General features: G+C 32.7%; 1 protein-coding gene across 1 annotated transcript; it reads right to left on the minus strand.

Annotated features, from left to right (window-relative positions):
* Positions 1–796: 796 nt before the first annotated feature.
* Positions 797–14,287, minus strand: LOC127794954 (uncharacterized). The gene is made up of 8 exons (XM_052326292.1): positions 14,010–14,287; positions 12,104–13,357; positions 9,992–11,357; positions 6,992–7,271; positions 4,298–4,405; positions 3,938–4,216; positions 2,275–2,418; positions 797–1,457 (listed from the first exon to the last, which is right to left on the minus strand). Exons 2-8 carry the CDS (start codon positions 13,305–13,307, stop codon positions 1,269–1,271), a joined length of 3,570 nt encoding a protein of 1,189 aa, XP_052182252.1. The 5' UTR covers positions 13,308–13,357; positions 14,010–14,287; the 3' UTR covers positions 797–1,268.
* Positions 14,288–23,035: the final 8,748 nt, after the last annotated feature.

Consider the following 23,035-nt stretch of genomic DNA (forward strand, 5'->3'; position numbering starts at 1 on the left):
ATATTTAAAATTAATTTAATTTATAATATAATAATATAAAATTTTCGTTATTTTAATTTGTACTTATATTTTTAAATTAATTTAATTTATATATTTTAACATGTAAAAATAATATTAAATTAATTTATTTATCTTTATTTTTTTATACATCAAAATACACAGAATACATTGACTCAAAAATATACATTTCTTTAAAAATTTAATTAAAACAACAAAAAAAATTAAATTATCACCAAAAAATAAAAATATAGTAATTAAATTGATTAAAAATTTAAGTTTAAAATAATCAAAATAATAAAAAACCAAAAAATGAAGATATAAGAATAAAAATATAAATTTGACCAACTTTAAATCATTTGGCTTAGGTTGGAAGGTTACCAAAATTTAGAGTGAATTACGCTTTGAAAGTAATAAATTTCTCCTTCATTAAATGTACATTAAGGAATATGTGCAAATATACACAAGTTTTTATGCTTTTGATGTTCCTCTTGTTCATGGGCTAACCCTCTAATCAAGCTTGAAAAATGGAGGCTCATGGGGATATCATACGATTGAAAAGGGCCCTTTATCCCACATGGCCGGCCCTACAGCCTACTGCACTCAGGAGATCTATTTTGTATGAACGGGTACCCTAAAAATACGTAAACCTTAAAAATCCTTATGAACGAACTGTCCACTCTTTAGCCATTGAATATGCCCAAAGAACTCAAAATGCTCCTTGAATAGTAAATGCCACACAAATAAGTTGGGACATTGTTTCAAATAGGTCGGGACCATCAACCATGGCATGCCTGAATTAAGAGTACATGCTCACTAAGCTATCTCCGACCTGAGATGCTGCAGCCAAGAATCAAAATTGGATAAAGCGGCTATTTCACAAGCTACCACTAGACAAGACCTAAGGAATCACACCATATACAACAGGATTAAGGATTATCCCCTCCACCAGAACCCAGATAAGCCAAAAGTAAATGGCAAAAAAAAAAAAAAACCTAGAATTACAGAGAGACATGCAAAGCTTACATTCTTTGTTGTGGTTAATTGAAATACAACCTGAAAACGGGGAACGGGGAAGAAATATTATAAAACCAGACAAACCTTTTTTAATGCGTTTGCAGGGAGGGTGGTCAAGAGGAAGACCAACTGAACATCAATTTAATAAAAACCAATTTCACTTGACAACTGCGTAGACCCCCTTCCCTTCTTTAATAAAACCTCCACAGGCAAAAAAGTGGGAGCATGGTTTAGCATGGAAACCTTCTGATGGTTTAGGATGAAATGGGCTCGTAGGGGTATGACAACCATGGGTGTTTTAGAGCCTCTGATGCAGAAGGGCGCTTCGTTGGGTTTATTTCAAGTAGATGAGCAACGAAGTCAATGAAGCCTTGATCCCCCATCGGCAACCGGTGCCTTAAGGATGTCTTTTTGGGTATTAGGTATTCTAGTCTGTTGGTTTCCTGAAGAAATAAACAACATACACCAGTGTGAACAAATCAAAGGAATGTACAACACCAGCTGTTTCAGGAGTAAAATCCATATCCCATGACAACAGAGACTAAATTTTCTCTCAACAAAAATCAACCATATAGCTAAGTGAAAAGGTGTACCAGAAAAATAATAATAGAAGTAGCAACAAGCACACTACACTGAAAACTAATAACAAAATCCAACAAACTTGGCATCTACATTTGTCCATTATTATGATTGATATTTACCCATTCAAAATCAAAACCACATTTAGAAGTCAACAAAGTAGGACAAATAATAAATATTTCTACCACAGAAATTACTCATGAAGCAAATTTCGTTCACTGCAAGATATTAGGTAGACATATCAAGTATTGTTATTCATCAGGCCAACTAGAGAATTACTTTGTTCATTTTCTTCCAAAGAATACTAGTTTCTGAGCCTGACAAAGGTGGATACTAGGGCCACAACAATAGATGGACTGAATCCAAACACCCCATGTCCAACTCTCCCTCCCTCATAAATACATTTACTTGTGTATTTTTCATATGTGAATCATGGTATAAATTATGAGAGGCATCCATAGTTGACAAACAGAAATGAAAGGATTCTGCAGCTAATGAACACAGATCAGGTGGACTTTCATTGATTGATTAAGGAAATCAAAAAATTGCAAAAACAAAAGGCAAAAATAAAAACAAACAAAACAAGAGAGGAAAATAACGTTCAGACACTCAGTCATCTCAGCCTATACTGAGGATCGACCATGGTTTCATTCACAAAATAACAGGCAACAATCCTATTACCTGGTTTCTTTCATAAAGCATGTGATTTTTGGTGAAGTATTTGTATGTATCCCGTCCCTTTGCAAGCATCTCCTGGTCAATGGGACCAATAATCCCAATCACCCGAGCAAGTAATGTGGCAGGTGAATCATTTTGGAAGAGAACCTATACCACAGAAAACTTCATTTAACATAATGTGCCAAAAGATCAGAAAAATATCAAAATTTGGGGAATGATCATGGCAAGATGAGTTAAAACAGCACTGACTTTTATTCTTTTCTCTCTTTTTGTTGTGTGGGGAAATGTTAGGAGAGGGGGTCACAGGTAAGTTGTTATGAGGACACACATAAGCAAATAAAATGCTGGCAAAAGGATTCCTCAAGCAACAAGCCCTCTGTGAAGAAACTAAAAGTACAAATAGACTGGTCACCCAGAGGATCATAATTTTAACTAACCATTTAAAGACAGACAGTGTATGTAGGATCCATTGTTGGTGTGTTATTTCTGAGCTTCACCAATCACAATGTCAAGTAAAATTATATGCACAGACATTTGTCGCTATGATTACAATAATTATAAGAAGACAAATATAAATTATTATGCAGAAGAAAAAAGAATGTTTTTCTGGAAACTCTAAATAATTAGTGTTTATTGCCTTTATGATGTATATGAAGTACACTCTTGCATTTTCATTGAGAAAACATGCCATTGATAAAATAAATGATGAACCTCTACATTTTCTCATGTTCAGATGTAAAAAACTCTAGATAATAACAAGAAACACAAGTTTCAAATGTGAACTGTTGGTGCAAGCACATGATTTCAGTTCCAAGTTCGGCCCCCTATTTTCTTTCCTGAATTTCTTAAGAGTACCCCAATGCAAGCATCAATGGCAGCACAATGAGATCAGTCTATCAATATCTGTTAAACTAATATCAACCTCTGCTTAATGTCAAAAACTCTGTTCATGATTCCACAGCCAACTGTTATTGATTGGAAGTTAAAATTTCCCTCAAGTTGACATGACTTGCTTTCAATTACATTTAAATTCCTATTTCTTTCATTGCTTAAAGGGCTAAATGAAAACTACATGAAACAGCAAGGTTCCTAACCAACCATGGTTAGGTTCTAGCATGACATAGTCACCAAATACACAGTTGTAACATGGAGATTAGTGGAAAAATTGAGCAAGTAATCTTTCCACAACTTTTGTGTAACATGAAATTTATAAGTCAAATTAAGTAATAGAATCAGATAAAGATGCATGATTATTACTGTTAATTCAGCTCTAGTACTTCCTTGGATAAGCACCACCACAAAACATGGCAAACCCTTTAAATGCTTACAAGATAAACACAAAAGGCTCTATATTAGGATACCTCAACTTTATGAGGTGATCAAGCAAATTCTATAATAGAGATCAGGATATGATCTTCAAGTGCAGAGGTCTCATACTCTAATCCCAATAACTACAAGTAAATCTTGTAAAATGAGGAAAGAGAATCTACTACTAGCCTTTGATGTGTGCATAGAAGACAATCTCTCAAATCAAAATAAGGTAACAAAGATTGGAACTTGATTCACACAGTTCAAAATCTAATAAACAATCTTGACCTTAAGAGTGTGCCAACACAAAAAAACACAATAACAATATTAATATAAACAATGGATGGAAAGAACTCACATTCCCAGTACAAAGCTCTGCTAAGATGCATCCAAGTGACCAGATGTCTATCTTTTTATCATATGGAAGTCCCAATATGACCTCTGGTGCACGATAAGATCGAGACTGAACATATGAGCACAGATGATCTGTTTCAAAGCAACTACTTCCAAGATCAATGACTTTCACTTCACATCTACTGTAGCTCTTTACCAAAATATTTTCAGGTTTCAGATCACAGTGTATGAGACCAAGACCATGCAAGAATTGAAGTGCCTCCAGGCATTGGATGGTAATGGACTGCACATATCATTCAGAAAGCAGGTAAAAACCACCTTCTAAGTGGGATAAAAACCTTAAAAGAATTATCAACATACAGACCTGCAGCCTTGGCATTGTGAAGTAAACTTCTCCTCCAGACTCTCTATTAAATTTATGAAATTCATATAAATTTGCCTTGAGAAGTTCACATACAATTAATAAATGCTCCTGCAAACACAAACCATTTGTGATGCAATAAGAGTTCATTATACTTGCAGAAGGAAAAAATGCAAGTATAGTATTCCCATGTGTATGCATAACATATTAATAGATGGCAAAAATATGATATTCACTCATACTTCTGAGGTTGCCATAAAATCCACTCTTCTCCAGGAAGTAAAATTAACAACTTTGTAATACATGCAGCTTCATTTAATAGATGGCAAAAATATGATATTCCATAATAACTCAACAAAGACTCAGGAAACAACCAGGAATCCTCCCTAACCCACAAAAGTTATTAAAGAAAAACGTAACAATGTTTCCCTTCATACAACATGTTGGCTCTTAATGCCCTTCAAGTATCTCAAATTACTTTAATACCAAATGTGCCACAAGATGCAAAAAGGAATAAGCCTCCAAATAAAAGACCACCTCCTACTAGGACAAGCCCACATCCACTAATTTCAAAATTGATCATCAAAGTAGGCATCACCCATTGGAGATCAAAAACAAAATTAAATTTAAAAAATGGCATCAAATATCATGACCAATAGTACAATGTTAAAGGAAATGATCCACTAACTCTCCAACCCGTTTAGTGCCTTGATTTGTGAAAATCACTTATGGAGTAAAGGTTTTCTAAGAATCACTTTCAGGAAAAAATGATTTAAGTCTTTTGCTAGATCATCAGATAAACATTTCTTGTACTATATATAGTTGGCCAGTGATTAAAAAAGTGTTTTTAACAATTTTATTACCAAACTTAGTATTGGCAAAAATATATATGTAATTAATACTATCTGATAAGTGTAATATTAGTAATATTAAATGTTGACTAGAATATAGAAATAATTTTGTTTAAAAACAATTTTATAATCTACTTTTACTTTTGATTCAGAGCACAAGCTCAAAATTTCTGTCTGCCAAGAAAATAGCTCTAGTTGTTATAAAAGCGCTTTTTAATTTTGGCTTGTTAATAAGAGTACTTTTATTTCCCTGCCCCCCCCAAAAAAAACACGTTTTCTTGCCTTGTAGACATAGACAAACAGACCCTTAAACAAATAGCATTAGTTAACCAAAACTTGACTGCTCCTCAGATTATCTTAGGCAAAAATGGAAACCACAACCTGACCACTTCTCAGTTAATTGAGGCAAGAAGGATCCAAGAAAAGCTATCTAAAGAAAAAGTTTTATTCCTCCACAAAAACTTCCAAGGGAAAGCCATGCTACCTTGGTTCACCTGCATAGAATGCGTGAACAAAAAGATCCACCACTTGATGGATGCAAACCCCATCCAACTATTCTAAAAAACCTATGAAAGATGTCAAGCAGAGTTGTCAAACCATGGAAATAACATTTGTGCATGTGTTTTCCTGGTATAACAGACTGGCAGCATGGAAACGAAATGAACTTCTCTCAAGAATGAAGACTATAATTGGATAATCAAATAGTGAAAAATAAATATTAAGTTAAGCCAATTTTGGTACATTGGAATCACTTGAATGCATGCCAATTCTAGTTTCCAATTCCAATTGTCATGTTCAACAGCCAAAAGGAAGTGGTAAAAGCATTCATATTCTTGTCCCGAGACTAGAAATGCTCATTCAATTCCCTCTTTTCAAGGCCAAGCTTGGTATGACAAGATCAAAAATACAGAATACACTATACATTGAAAAGGAAATTGAATAGTGGCAGTATTTTGCTATTTCTTTCCTTTTGGAGCACTTAGTAGGTCATGTTTAGTGGGTGGGGTTGGGAGAGAGTGAATTTCTAGCGCCACAAAGATTCAAGGATAGGGGAGGAAGAAGCAAACATCATCTAACAGATTATCTAAACTTGCCTGCTTCAAAACCTTCACAAGCAAAAAACAAAAAAACAAAAAAAAAGCCTAGAAAAATAAAAGAGTCCAAGAAGACAAACTAAAATACTCTTCAGAAGACACATCATCTAACATGTATTTAAATTTTCCCTGATTCAACGTTCAATAGCAAATAATAATAAATCCTTGAAAAAAAGGAGTCAAAATAAACAAACTGAAATAATCTTCAAATTTGTGAAGGACAAACCAGTGGAAAAGGCCACCAACAAAGGCAGAACCCTTAATATGCAAAATCAAGAAAAAGAATTGTCACCTATAAATCTATCAAATAGAAGAACTAAGACAAATGTTTTGAAGGAAAAAAAAAAATACCCAAAGTACACTTTTTCTTTAAATATTTAATGTAATTTGACATCATTATAGATCAATGGTTCAAAAGGAGCATTTAACACCAAAACAGAAATCAAAAGAATAGACCCACAGGAAATAATCTACACAGAACTTTGAAACAGCAGCCAATTTGTATCCAGAAAGTACAGAAGTTACACAAGTAATTTCTTGAACTTAATCAGATGAAGTGTTAGAAAAATCCATCATGAAGCACAACCCTGTTTAAAATTTGGGGCTTCTTATTTGAGAACTCATCTGGTCATTGCAAATCAAGCATTACAGCAGGCGTCAACACAGGAAACAACAAACTACAAGATGCAGAGAAGTAACATTATAGATAATCTTTTTAAGACAGGAACATGTCAACTGCCTAACCCACTTACCCGATAATAAAAGTAATCATACAATCGAAGAATATGATACTTGTCAGCAGGATCATGCTTATTCACGAACTTAAGGAGTTTTATCTCATCAAGGCTCTGATCAAAAAAATCTTTGTTGTTCTTTATAATCTTCACACAGACATCCATGCCAGTATGAAGATCGTGAGCTTGAATGGCTTTGCTGAATGCAGCTGATCCAAGATACTCAGTAACATGATAGCGCCCAGCTATTACTGAATTTAGAACAACATGGAAGTTTTTGTCCTCCTCAAAGCCAGTCCTGAGCAACATAAACACATGGAAAATATTGAATAAGTCAAAACAAGTGCAGAATGCTCTTTTAGTGGGCAAACATTCAAACACATGTAGGTGCACATAACAAAAAGCTGCCAAAAGGAACTAAAAGTGCCACATTCTGACCAGGAATTTGCCGTCCAAGACCTACCCTGTACAACAGATAAAATAAATTTGAAGGAGAGTCTCAAGGGAGATTTGGGCACATGTATCATTGCCGTAGGAGTAGATTTTATGATGTGTTCGTATTTGGGATTGTTCTACAATTCTTTGTATTTGTGGGTAGTTTTCTTTATTTTATGTTGGACATATATACATATAGGTTTGTATTTGAATGTTGAGCGTAGTTATGTTCCTCACTTCTTCCATGGAAAGAACACAAATCTCTCTCTCCCCACTTCCACTTGACTTTTTATGTTTTACCTTTCTTTTTATAGACAAGAAAAACTATATTAAAAAAGCCACACAAAAAAGGGATACCTATGTACATGCGAAGCACGCACATCATCCATACACCAAAGCCACCTAATTGTAGACAGGAAAAAAGTATTTTCTAAAAATCAACATAAGAAATGAAATGAGAAAAAAAAAAAAATCTTCTCCCAACCAAAAATATGGAGGAGCTAACAGTAAAAAATCTTTCAAGTGGGCATGGAAAAATACTCACCCTCAGTAAAGCTCTTGTTGCTCTCCCACCACAAACATCATATCACAATAATGGGGCTGGTTCACCAAGCCTTCATCAGGCAACCTCAAGGAGCTCTCCTACTCTTAAGGATCAATAGGACCATTAACCGAGGCAAGGAATAAGCTCCAGGAGGCAAGGAATAAGCTCCAGGCAACAAAAATCGTAGTATCCTACTATGTGGGGTCAGCTAAATGAATTCTAGGTTGCCAATCATTTCTATCTATGGCCTTATCTTCTGTAAGTCCCTTACAACTAAACTGTCCAGCACCAAGTTTTTCTTGGTCTTCCTTTACCTCTTTTGCTAGATACTTATTCCATTCCCTGCACCCTAGGAGCCTCAAGCATAGATACACTATTTTCCTATGGTTGTATGTCCACATAACAGTCTACTTTAACCCACATATCGCTATGGTTATAAATTAACCCAGAAATGCACAAGACAAGATACCATGAGTATATTACTTGACGAAATTATTTTACTGAAAACAAAAAGGATTTAGAGAGGAGAGCAAAGAGTTTTAAAATAAGTAGAATTAGAGCCAACTATGCAGAGTGTAACCTCACTAAAAATCAAATAGGAATGAGTAATAGTCAGTGCCAAATGACAAGAAGTATCCAAGAGAGAGCAGTTTTAGTACCTATGCCCTATTCTACAAAAGGATGAAACTGGCATTTATGTGATCATCAATGTTAACCTTAGGACTCTTAGATTAAACCCTTAGGCGAGAAAACCCTCACATAAACCCTCTTAAACACTCTCGGATGCAATGTAAATGTAAGAACATAAAAATGAACAACAGAAAAGAAAATAACTGAATTTAAAAGATCACACCAAACAGCATTAGGCGCAGATTTATCCTGGTTCGGAATGCCTTTGGCAATCCTACATCCAGCCTTCAAACACCCACCAAGAGCAGCCTTTTATTAGGATGAAACTGATCAGTACAAAGCTCAAGCCCTCTCTCAACCCTATTGCTCAAGTACAACCCTTGTTCACTCCAAGAAAACTCAAGAACACAATACACATGCCTCACTTTCTCTAGAACAAAGAATACTCACAATAGAAACAGAGAACTTGACAAGAGAGAGGAGTTATTAGACTGCTGCCTTGCCCTCTTATTTATAGAGGAGGCAGACACACTTAGGCAACTACCTAACTTAGGGAAATTACATATTAACCCCAACAAAATGTACTAATTACACTTAACCCCTAGCTGCCTAATTTCTTCAGCCGAGACTACTCCTTCATGCTCCTTCCGGTTTTGCTATCTTCTAGGACAAAACTCGAGGCAAACTTCAACAATCAAGTTACAAGCAGGATGTACTAATGAAGGAATTATTCCATTTTTGTGTATGATAGACACATACTTGTGAGAAAGGAAAATTTGACACCGCAAGTATAAGAACCACGCTTTACGGTAAGTATTGTTGGCTAACAACATGTTAGCAAATGAACCTAGCTAACATGAATATGTTATTGTGGATTGGAGGGGGGGACACTATGAGAAACGGGGTAAAAAATGAACAGCTCCATGAAAGATAGGTACAACATCTATCAAATAAGATGCTAAAAAAATGATTGAGCTAGTTTGGGCGTGGACAATGTGGACCATTAAATGTCCTGGTTAGAAGCAGCAAAAATATCCACATTGAGGGCACTGCCACTGGAGGTAGGAGGCCAAAATTAAATTGTTGAACTAATAAAAATTAACATGACTTGATGCAGTATAAATGAAATTATGACCCTTGGTAACATGGGATGGAGAAAAACCAACCCCCAGTAGTTGGAGAACAGACATGGTTAAGTTGTTAAATCAGCTCATACAACTCTCATATATGCTCAATCACAATTTTCCACCTAAGAAAATGAGAATAAAATACAATTTCAAAAGCTTTCAAAAATTTAATAGGAAAACTCATGTATAAATATTGTAAATGGATACAATACAAAAACAACATAAAATGGTAAAATAGATAACCACTTGCTCTTGGACATAAAGTTGCAAATAACGGCGTACCTATTTTTCCTGTGGACGATCTTAAGGTCAAAGGTTTCAAACTCCTCCTCCTGAGCCTTTATCTGCTTCACTTGCTCTTGGACAGCAACTGCCTCTTCATCCTCCAGACCTGCCCCCAGATCTTCTTCTCGCGAACAAGCAGCTTTTTCGTCGTCCACTTTTTTTAGATGCATTTTTTCACCATAAGCATAATTAGAGCGCGTTGATGAGCTAGAATTTGCTGAGCCTACAACATTGGCAGTGTTATCATCCCTTGAACTCTTAACAGGAGAAGAATCACTGCTTTTCTGCCTCCATGGAGTAAGCATGTCATCACCCCCCGTCTGAGTATTCAAACAATCATCAATTTCATCACCAATAGCATTGTCATATTTGTTTAACCATACAGATTTTTTAGATTCTGACTGCAACAGCTGCTCATCTTTTGGAGGGGGGAATGAAAATCCCCCATCTGTATGGCTTTTTCCCAGTTTACCTGCACCCTTATCGTTGCCAGCTCCATACATAACAGAATCTTGATTACTTGTTCTCCTTTTTTCCCTGATTGATTTTTCAAGATAATTCTTATCCAAGTCATGTACTGGATGTCTATGTGTACTGATGCTAATCTCATGATCATGAAAGTACTCCATGCCTCCTTCACTACTACCACCAACCAAACTGTCGCGGACCTCACTGCCAACATCAGCTGCATCACTGTTAATTCCCACACCAATTGATCTCACTGAACCATGCTGATCATCACCTGTACAAATATCATCTAGACGAGATCCTCCATGTTCATTCAGAACTTTCCCATCCCCTAGCATAATGAGCTCATTTGTTTGGGTGACAAAGCCCTGCCAGACAGGTTCAGCCCGCATCAAATTCAGTTCCACAGCATCCATCAATTGACCATCATACTGAGACATCAGATCATTTTCTTCAGTCCTCCCATACATTTCAGTCACTGATAATCCTATAGGATCATCTGAAACTGTAACTGGATCAACATTATTAGACTGAAAATAACGCTCTCCAGAGAAGTATGAATCCTCCTCCGCAAATGATTGGTCATCGTCCTCATCCTTGGAAGGACCTCTTTCTTGTGGATCAGGGACACTCCCTTGCCCTGTTCCCTTTTCATTGTCGCTGGGGTAATCAATTTCATGAGCAAGAAACCAGGTCTCATCCTCAATAGGTTGCCTCATGTAGCCAACATCATCATCATCATCATATCCATCAGAGTCCCAATACTCATTTGGATAATCAACAGACTCACTCAATCCATCACCAATAGTTGCAAAACCAGACACAAGATCCGATGTATCCTCAGCAATGCCCTGACTTACAGATAGCCAGTTCCCTCCTCCAGCCCGTTTTCCACCTAGACATCATATCAAATCTTAATAACTATTTATTCAAGTTCTAGAAGGAGATTGACCAAGAGGACACATTGAAAGATGCATAATCATCATGTCCATTTTGAGTCATAACAGAATAAAGGTGGTTCTCCACAGACCCAAAGAATTTTTTAACAGAAGCAATAAAATGTCTATCTTGAGGAGAGAGATCAACAACAGAATAATGCTTTATCATAAAAAGGGGCAGAAACCAAAAACATATTACCATGAGAATAGTGCAAAGCAGCAGAATAAAGATCTTAACTCAGGTAGATAAATAAATATAACCCAGAAAGGGCAAACAAGGTGAGATTTCAAGAATATGCAATGATTTCAATTAGAGTAACCCACATAAGTAGCAGAAAAATGACTGTATCTCATAATTGAGATAAACAATTTCAGCTTTTCCTATAACAGCACTTAATCACGTGCAAATTAGTTCTCACTTGATTGTAAATTTTACTGAAAAAATGAAATTAATTTTAATTACATAAATTTGGTGCCAAATGTTGAATATACTTAATTGGAAGTCATATAGTTGTTCTAAAATAAAAGCAACAAAAAAATAATAATAACTTAAGATTTAAGTTCTGCAATTCAGAGCTTATATTCTCTAATGTCAATCAGAACTAAATCCTGAAGTACCAAAATATTCAGTTAAAATTCAAACAGAGAAAACTCCAAGCAAGCCATAAGTATGGATTGAACATAAAACATTTATTTAGAAAACCTGCAGAGTTGATTTCTTGTCCAACAGGAACATCGAGATATGACCCTATAAGGTATGTGTTATCAGCAGTGGGAAGCTTTAAGCCACGTCCATCACCATCAAACTTTTCCTCCCAGTTGATATTCAAAGCCTTCTCCTCTGACTTGAGTTTCACAGGTGGCAACCTAGGTAATTCATCGTTCTGACTATCCGATGCAAAAGGAAAACTTAAGCTATTGATATTCTTTTGCTCAGAACACTCCTCGATCTTTCTAAAATACAAAGCCCTTCCAACCTCGTCCACTTGCCCTTTTATTGCTGCCCTGATATCACTGGCCTCTGGTCTTCTCTTCCCTTCCCTCTGATCATCAATAGTAGCACTTTCATGACTTGTCAATAGATCAACTTTGGAGAATGGAAATACAGTTTTGATTGAGCAATCTTTCCACAACTCTGAAGATGCATGTGTTGGCTCATTGCTTCTTGACCATGGGTAATCAACAAAGTTGTCTCTAACAGGTGCACCACTTACCTTATGTTGCTGATCAAGTTCCTTAACCTCACTAACCTGGCTCCACTCATGCTTGATATCCCCCCCACTGGCTTTACTAGTACTTCCAGGCCATGATATTCTCATTTCCCCGGAAAAACTAATGTCATCTTTGGATTTTCCATTGGTTTTACTGGTATCTGAAACTTCAGCTAAATGAAACCTTGAAGGGCCGTTGACCTGAAATTCAGACAAGTTAATTGTATTGGCACTGCCGTCATTCTGGAAAGGGGCCAGAGAATTATTACTGGGATTAAAGTTCCACGAATACAAATCAAGCACATTGTCTTCAGAACTTCTGGAGAAAGCAAAGTTCTTGCCACTCGTCCCAATGGGTTCGCTTAATTTATTTCGTTCTCCGATGGAGGTAGAATTTTTCCATTTGCTCTCGGACCCATTTCTCCCTGTCCCACACTCTATCTCTTTCACAATAAGCTCCTTTGAAACTTCACCAATATTTCGATTACTTGACCCTTCGTTTTCTGGTGTTGTTTTGCTCCTGTTCTCTTCATCCAGCAACTTACTTGAGTCTTTCTCTTCAACAGTAAGCTTTTCAAGGAACCCATTTAAATCAGGGTGGTTACTGAGCTCACTGCGCAAAGCAGCCTCCGCCCTTGAAAATTTGTTCCTCCGCAGAAAGTCTAGGATGACATTGACCGAGCTCGAGTCAGCCATTACGACCTGTTCAAAGGTAAGCAGCTGCTATAAAGAGGAATCCATAAAACCTGAAAGAAACCCAAGAGTTGAAAGCTGATTCAGAATACATTTAGCATAAATAGTGGATGACAATAAATAAGACATGCAAAACCACAGAAATCAACAGCATAATCAATTTAGTCAACAAATATATTTCCTTATAATGATATAAATGATCTAACCTAATATAGGCCATTGGGTTTGAACTGTAAGAAGAAAAGGCACATTTCTATTTGCCCCAAGTTTGGTTGCCTGTGGAAGAGAGGAAAAGGAGACCGCAGCTAACACTACGGCTTGGTTACGCCGCTTCAGTAATTGGAAAAATGAAAAGACGAGCTAAAGTTATGCAATGTGAAGTAGCCGCTGCATAGACCGAAGCTCGAGTGAAATGTTTCTCTTCGCGGATCCCAAAATAAAGGGAGATGAAGAAATCCCCGAGACGCCAGAAACCTTATATTAGATTCAAGATTTTTCTAATCTTAATCGAAAGAAAACCCTAAAACGACTCAGGAAAACCCAAGGAAAGAAAATCCAAAACTTGTCAGATTTCAAGATCCATTACTACAAAACCGAAACCCTAAACACTGACTCGAAAGGGGAATGAGAGCCGACTCGAATCGGTTAGGCCAAAAAAGAGAGAACAGCGAAAAGGCCAAACAAGAAAGCGAGGGAAATGCTTACAGTTAGAGACACCGATCGAAGGAGGGTTGGGGATTGCGCGAAACTGGAAGAGCGATTTGCGTGAGAAAGCAGCGGGTGCGTCGTCGTCGGATTTTACCGCCGTCGTCTCCAAACATCTGCCGGTAGAGGCACCGAAATTCGCTCCCGTGGAAGCCTTCTTCCGATCATCAAACCAAATGGGGGGGGCGTTCGAATTTCGATTTTGGTTTTGTGGGAGTTCGTCTGGTCTGTCTGTGCCTTTGATTTGGGTTCTCTTCGGCCTGCAATTTGTCAGGCCTAGTAGCATGGCCTCGGAGCCAAAATTAAATTTAATTAATTAATATATATATTATTATTACTATTATAGAAACGACATATATTGATATGTTTATATTGATTAACGGGTGTTTGTGCGGGGTGTTGGTTGGCTGCGATGAGGTGTTCCGTAAGCGTTGGCGTTCCGTGTTCCCTCAATCCCCAACGTCTATCTCAAAATTGCCCGTTGCTATAAATTATAACGCCTTTTGACTATATTTTAAAATATTCACAAAATAATTTATAATGTTCTTATTAACGTCTATTAAGACATGTTGTCAAATTTTTGAATGGCCTTTGACTTTGAGTGTTTGAATTGACCCCTTATATTATCTAATCTAAAAAAATAATAAATTAAGACTAAAAATAATATATGTTTTATATTCCATACTTTACATGTTATTTCACATTTTTCCATTTTTTCTTTGAATATGTGTATCATAACGTATATTTTATTTTTAATAAAATAATTAATTTAATTTTGAATATAACTTAGCAATAACCCGCTAGTGGTTATCAATAGATTTGGAAAATCTTAGTTAACAACTTCATTTAAGCACATAAATCTTATAACAAATAACTTGGATTACTAAGCTAATTAAACCGATAGGATTTGACATGAATATAGTATAATGTATATTTTATTATTTTATTTTATATTAACTCAAAAATATAAATTTAATGATGTAATTAAAATAATAAAAAGTTTAAATTATAACACGAAAAAAAATTCAAATTATAGAAGTTAAATTGATTTAAAAATTAAGTTCAATAAGTATAATTGAAATAATAATAAATTTAGATAATCATATGAAACAAAAGAAAAATATATGAATTTGTCTCAATTATATGTTTTTACACATACATATACATCGATAACTCATTATGTGCATATATATGTTGGCAAAATAAATATTTTAATCTTGTAGTTGGACTTATTTTTATTTATACATTTAAACTAATTTAAATGTGAAGTGAACCAATCGAACTTGCAATTATGAAAAAATAAAAATTTAATTTATCTGAACTAAATGAAGTGAACCAATCCAACTTGTCAATTCAATTGGTTTTTTTCTTATATCAGATTGGTTCAGTTAATTTTTTTTTAAAGTTTAATTTTTAATTTTTGATTCAATTTTTTTATTAAAATAATTAAACGAATTGAACCAATTAAACTTTAAAATGACTTTTTTTTTTATATTTATAAAATAATATCGTTTTCATCAATTTTGTGTGTTTTCTATCGGTTATTTTAGTTTTATTTGAATTTTTTTGTTCACTTCTTTCATTTAATTGGTTTGATTCGATTTATACATAATGGGTTCGATTTTTTCGATTATCAATTAGTTCAATTTTTTGGGTTAATCAGTTAGATTTTACTTTGTAGTTCGGTTTAATCGATTAATGGATTTTTAGTCAATTTTGTAATCGAACCGACCGTTTGCACACCTCTAACTATAATCGGTTAGTGAATTTCGATCGATTCGATAATCAAATTGTTACACACCTTTAACTGCAATTGGTTAGTGGATTTCAATCAGTTCGATAACCAAATCGATCGTTTGTATACCCTTAATTGTAATTAATGAAATTAGGGTTTATAATCAAATTGAACCAAACTAAATTTTGCTAAATTCAAACTGACTCACAAGCCAAATTCCATACTTGAGTTCCAGCTCAAGCTTGAGCCACATGAATCAAGCTCAATCGGACTCAACAAAGCCTGTTGATAAGCCTAAGCTCGAACTTGGGCTCAATAAGCTTCTTGCAAGTTAGAGCTTAATATCGAGCTTCTATAACAAGAAAACTATTATACGTAATTTTCGCATCACCTCTTTATGGGCCAGGCTCAGTCCAATGGGCCAGCCCAATCACCCAGAACTCGGAAAATCTTGACAATCTCGTTAAATGAAATCCATACACCACCGAAACTCGAAACCCGTAAAGCAAGCACCTTGCGAGCTCTTGATAAAACCTCTAGCGAGCTCTCGACGATCGACTAACGGGCTCACTATAAAACCCTCAGTTCACTGTACCACCTAGGTCGCTGGCCTAAAACCATCAGCTTGTATAGGTGGTAAAGCTGCTGAGAAGTCAGAGGTAGGACTATTCACTTTACTTGCAACAGCCCATGCCCCTCGTAATGAGGATCACACTCTCGATTTTGTGTAGACGATAAGGGCTGTGTTGTCCCTTATTGTACAATCATTGTATTTCTATATGTTATCTAAATTGTAAAAGTCCATCAGTATAAATAAGAATCGTAGATATCATGAGGGGCATGGATAGAGAAAATAATCAGATACTGCAATTCTGAGAGAATAATCAGAGTGCGGTCGTGGAGTAGGCATCGTTCTGGCTGAACTACGTACAAATTTCGGTGTTGACTCACGTTTAAAAATTTTGGTTCATTTCTTCTTCTTGATATTTTGGACTTACTCACCACGGCCCAAAATGAGTCATGGTCGGCTGAAATCGAACGTCGATAATAGTTTTGTTAAAAAAAAAATTTTTAATGTATTCATAATTTTTATAAATAATTAATAATTGTTATAAAAAATTTAATATATAAATAATAATACCGGAACCGATGGCCCAAAAGGAAAATTCAAGGGCCATTGGTAAGAGGACATTAATGTAATTGCACGTAGAATGATGAGACAAAAATGGGCCCACGTGTCCGCCTCAAGTACTTAATTTGTCCAGTATAGTAACCAGCCCAAAGTTTCATCCGGTTGCCTTATGATTGGACAGTAAAAGATCATTGAAAAGGGTATATAGTACTTAGATATTTCAATCCATTATATAATAATAGTTTATTAATTTGAATTAATCGAATCTATATATATATTATAACAAAACAGCTGTCAAATTTTTTTCCGCCAATTTTTAGTTACTATTTTGATATTTTATTATATTTTTTTAATTTTTTTTACTTACCTGAAATAAAATTTGTATAGGTCATTAATTAAGTCTTGGAGATATAGTTCTTGGAACATGTAAATGGTTTTTTCATAACTAAATAATGTTTGGAGAATGTGTAATCATGCTGGTATATGAACAGCCAAGATAAATATTATTAATTTATTCATATTATTAATTTTTAAATATTAGCATAAAATTTTAATTGAAATAAATTACAGAAAAATGAGACTTTTTTAAATCGGGAGAAATGTTGAGATATTAGGTAATACTGTTGAATACCGACTGTCAAGTCAATTTTTTATTTTATTTTTATTTATATATAGTTTAATTAATTTAAATTTATTTTTTTATAATTTTAAATGTTATAATTTTATATATAAATTAAATATTATAATTTTATTTTTTAACTTCATTTTTTTTTGTTACTTTTTAAAAAATGTGACATGTGTTAAATGTGATAATTGATTGCTAGAAGAAATATGTAAAGTCATGTATGGATAATCAATTTTAAAATTTTGATTATTATTATTTATATAATTAATTAATTATTTAAATTGTCTTTATTTTATATATAGTTTAATTATTTTAAATTTATTTTTTTATAATTTTAAATGTTATAATTTTATATATAACTTAAACGTTATAATTTTATTTTTTAACTTTATTTTTGTTTGTTGCTTTCTTAAAAATGTGACATGTCTTAAATGTTGTAATTGATTGCGATGAGAAATATGTAAAGTCATGTATGTATAATTAATTTTGAAAAATTGATTATTATCATTTAGATAATTAATTAATTATTTAAATTATCTTTATTTTATATAGTTTAATTAATTTAAATTTTAAATGTTATAATTTTATTTTTTAACTTTATTTTTTTTGTTACTTTCTTAAAAATTTGATCTGCCTTAAATATGATAATTGATTGTCAGAAAAAATATGTAAAGTCATGTATGGATAATCAATTTTGAAATTTTAATTATTATCATTTATATAATTAATTGATTATTTAAATTATTTTTATTTTATATATAGTTTAATTAATTTAAATTTATTTTTTAAATTTTTAAATGTTATAATTTTATATATAATTTAAATATTATAATTTTATTTTTTTAACTTTTTTTTTGTTATTTTCTCTTAAAAATTTGACCTGTCTTAAATGTGGTAATTGATTGACAAGAGAAATATGTAAAGTCATGGATAATCAATTTTGAAAATTTGATTATTATCATTTATATAATTAATTGATTATTTAAATTATCTTTATTTTATATATAGTTTAATTAATTTAAATTATTTTTCTTATAATTTTAAATATTATAATTTTATATATAACTTAAATGTTATAATTTTATTTTTAATTTTTTTTTTACTTAAAAATTTGACATGTCTTAAATGTGATAATTAATTGTTAGGAGAGATATATAAATTCATGTATGGATAATTAATTTTAAAAATTTGATTATTATTAATTTATATAATTAATTGATTATTTAAATTATCTTTATTTTACATACAATTTAATTGATTATTGTCATTTATTTAATTTTCCTTTTTCCCATTAGTCTACACTGAAGATGTGTTATATGTTGGATTTGGAGAAATTAAATGCCAATTAAATTTGTGTTTTGAAAATTATGTTGAGTGAGTAAGATTCAAATTGTGTGACAAAGCGTGAGAAAAAATAGAAACTTAATGGTGGCATGTGATTTGATAAATTAAGAGAAATAAGAGAATTTGAATGAAGAGAAATTAATAAAAGAAAGTAAATATCTCTCTCTCTTCTTCCTCTCCGTTCAACCCTTCCATTTATTCTCTTCTCCTTTCTCGAGTATTCTTCTCAAATTTTCTCTTCTTCTTTACTTTTATTTAGTAAATTTTAATCATATTTTTTTATCCAGTTTGTTCTTCTAGTGTAACATAGCACCACTATTCTGTCAAGTGAGTGATGTGAATGCAACTAAAAAAAATTAAGCCTTGAGAATTCGTGTGGTATGCACATATGAGACAAATACACGTAAAAATTCCCCTCAAAAAAAGTCTACCCTTGAATGCATATTTCAAAATAAAGAAGTTGGTTATCGTTTATTTATTTTTTCCTGTTGTTGTGTAATTTTTTTATTTTTTACTCATTATTTATTGTATTACATATTAATTTAGGTTTATTTTTACATGATTTCGGGATAGAGTTATGTACTTTTAATTGTTTGTCTACCCTTGAATGCATATAAGAAAATCTGTCAAAATCTATAATCTTTTTGTTGTATTTTCATGATTGTAACATGGTTATTTTATTTATTTTTTACTTCTTTATTGTGATTTTCATTTATTGTAACTACTAAATTATATAATTTTTACTTTAACAATTTTATTTTTTTTTTACGATATCCATTCATCCATGCATCGCATGGGTGATCCACTAGTTCATATAATAATCTAATCTTAATTAACTAATGTTTAAAGGTTTTGGAGGGATTTAAGTTACTTCAACGCCTACAATTATCATAAAAAACATTAAACATCAAACTTATGTTTTGTTGTAATCTATAAGTTATTTTGAATAAGGTATCATATTTAAGATAAGATAATTTTTTGACGAGGAATTTTTTTAAAAAATAAGTTATATTAAGTAACATTATATCTCGCATCTAGAAATGTATTATGCATTTACACGTGCATGTTATGTGTTTCAATTACTGATTAGTGATTATAAATAGCTCTCGACCTCTCATATTATAGGAACTTTTTTTCATTTTTTTTCGACTTTAAGATTTCGAATACCCTAACAACATAAGTTCTCCCAAAGAAGTACCAGTCTCTTAAACGACTCTCTATTATGTTGTAACATCCCGTTCGAGCGATAGGAAGAACCGGAACAACTTATCCCAATGGGTCTACACGAACTTCCCAGGGGGGTCACCCATCCCTGGATTACCCCAGGTCAAGCACGCTTAACTTGGGAGTTCTTTGCCAGCATTCAGCCCAAAAGGTATCCAGCTAGTGTTGTTTACTTTCTTACACTATCCTCGATATATATTAACCTCTCTGGGCTCTCGGGGTATTACATTCTTCCCCCCTTAAGCGCATGACGTCCTCGTCATGCGACCTTACAACTGGTCCCAGATCTTCTCCCCTTGGGGGCTGCCATCCTAGAAGCCTGCTAGAAGCCGCTCCTTGTACAGGCCCTCGAGCCCCGGCGCCACTCCCCGCCCTCATCGGACCGCTTTCGCCAAGGGTCGGCTCTGATACCACCTGTAACATCCCGTTCGAGCGATAGGAAGAACCGGAACAACTTATCCCGATGGGCCTACACGAACTTCCCAGGGGGGTCACCCATCCCTGGATTACCCCAGGTCAAGCACGCTTAACTTGGGAGTTCTTTGCCAACATTCAGCCCAAAAGGTATCCAGCTAGTGTTGTTTCATTTCTTACACTATCCTCGATATATATTAACCTCTCTGGGCTCTCGGGGTATTACATATGTCCTATCACCAATTTATGCACATTTTCATTTATATTTAGACTTTACCACTCTCTTTTATTTAAGTATAGGAGGTTGGCACAGGAAAAATCTTGACGTACCTTCTAACATATTTTTATGCCTTACAAGTATTTTCTGGAGCCCATTTCAATTTTTCCATACCACTCTCTCCCCAGAGTTGACCCAACCAATCTGGGAGCTCTAGGCGAAAAAATTTATCGAGGCCTTATTAAGAGTATTAATTTTTTTATAAAAAAATAAATAATATTTTATTTTACTAAAAAATTTTATCATTTCATTAAATTAAAAAAAAAGTTGAAGTTCAATTAACTACAAAATCTGATAATTTCTTAATGATAGTGAATTTTTAACTAAAATATAATATCTCAGAGATTAAAAAATGCTAAATAACCTACTACAATAAACAAAGAAAAAAATAGAAATATTTTTTTCTTGAAACTCTAAGAAGATTAGTGCAACTCGAGTAAAAAACTATAAATTCCTGATTTTCCTATCGAAGAAAACAAAATAAAGTATTAAATTGATAACATTAAAAAGGTAAAATTCACCAATAATGAGCAAATTTTATTTCACAAATATGCGTTAAACTATACTCAATTTTATGTAAAATTAATTTTTCAAATCTCCATAATTAAGTTTATCTAATAAACCATGCTCAATGGATAATATAGCTAATCTATTTAATATTTCTTGTGATATAGTTGACCTCAATTATGACTTTATCAATTTCAATTTTGAAATTTTTTTTACAGCACAAGCCACTGAAACTGGAATTGTGAATAATATTCTATAAATAATAATATATGCATTTGGAAAATAATCAATTATTTTGATGTAATGAAGAATTTTCAATGTACCATTTTTTTTCTTTTAAAAAGTTTCTCTTAACACTCTTAATTCTAAAAATAAATCTAAACCATCTATATAAAAAAATCCATCAAATTTAAGAACATTTTTAAGATTCAAACAATATCTTTTTAAAACATCTTCATCCATTGATTTTAATTTCTTAAAATTGCATAGAAAATTTTCATATATTCCAAATTACTCAAATCTATTTTGAAGTGAAGAAATGACTTGATCAATTGTGTACATAAAATAATTAACTCTAAATGATTTTTTAACAGATTTTATTTTATCATCATTGATATTTTTATCAAATTGTATTTTTTATTTAATTTTTTAATAAAATAATTTATTATTAAAAAATAAAAATATATATAAATAACAAATTTTTAAAATTTGGGGCCTTCCTAATTTGGGGGTCCCAAGCGGCCGCCTTGCTGGCCTTACTATAGGGCCAGCTCTGTCTCTCCCGTACAAACTTTGTTCTCCAACTAAATTTTATAGACTTTCAAAACTTTTCGATATAAATCTTAATTGTTGTATTTAAACAACAATATATTTGAAATTGTAAATAAATTAAATTTAGTAATATTTGTTCTAAAACAATCATATGCTATCGCAGTTTCAATTTATTTGGTTAAGAGTTGAAATACTAATTTTAAAATCAAATAAAAAATAATATTTTTCATAGAACAAAATTGAACCAGATAAAATTACGTTAATTACCAAACCAACTCAAATAAATATTATTATTTAATTATCAAGTAAACTTAATAATTAAATAATAATATTTATATATCGATGGAAGAGTTATAATAGATACTTCACGGGAATCATTTAGATTTAGTTGTTTACGTTCTTGCTCGAACGCTATAATAGATTTATTGACTAAAAATATTGTCATCGAACCGTTAAAAATTTAAGAAAAAATAAACGATTACAGTGCATAAGAAAGTCTCCATACAAACATTCAAATACTTATATCAAATATTAAAAATTAAAAAATTGTATTGAAATTAAAATTAGATGCATATCTCTTTTGAAATAATGACTCGTCTATTTATAAAGAACATAAATTTTTTTAAATTAAGATTATTTTAGGTAATATTTATTTTAATATTTTGATGTCCATTAAAATTAAGATTTTTATGAATAATATTTATCATTTTTGTAGAATTCTCGAAAAAATTTTAGTTATCGAACTTATCTTATTTGGGCTTTGTTCGGATCTCTCATTTAGAAAAAAATTATACCTTTTTAGCCCAAAAATTATTCGTGGGTTTTAAATTTGTTTGGTCTTTTAATAAGTTTTTGCTTATAAGACATTAGTTTGAATGATTGTTTGTTTCATTGTTAATAATTTGATGGTAATAGTGTAACACAAATAATGTGTTATTTGCCACAAAGATAACGGGAAATAACGATGGGTTGTTTGCAACAAAAGTTTCCTTGGATA

The sequence above is a fragment of the Diospyros lotus genome, chromosome 2 (assembly GCF_014633365.1).
Source record: "Diospyros lotus cultivar Yz01 chromosome 2, ASM1463336v1, whole genome shotgun sequence".
Taxonomy (NCBI): domain Eukaryota; kingdom Viridiplantae; phylum Streptophyta; class Magnoliopsida; order Ericales; family Ebenaceae; genus Diospyros; species Diospyros lotus.

Excerpts from the sequence above, each read along its gene's own strand:
- LOC127794954 (XM_052326292.1), bottom strand. The coding sequence starts at position 13,307 with ATGGCTGACTCGAGCTCGGTCAATGTCATCCTAGACTTTCTGCGGAGG. Across the intron at positions 7,272-9,991 it reads ATCGTCCACAGGAAAAATAG|GACTGGCTTTGAGGAGGACA; the intron begins GTACGCCGTTAT and ends TATGTTGCTCAG. Across the intron at positions 4,217-4,297 it reads TCACAATGCCAAGGCTGCAG|TCCATTACCATCCAATGCCT; the intron begins GTCTGTATGTTG and ends TGATATGTGCAG.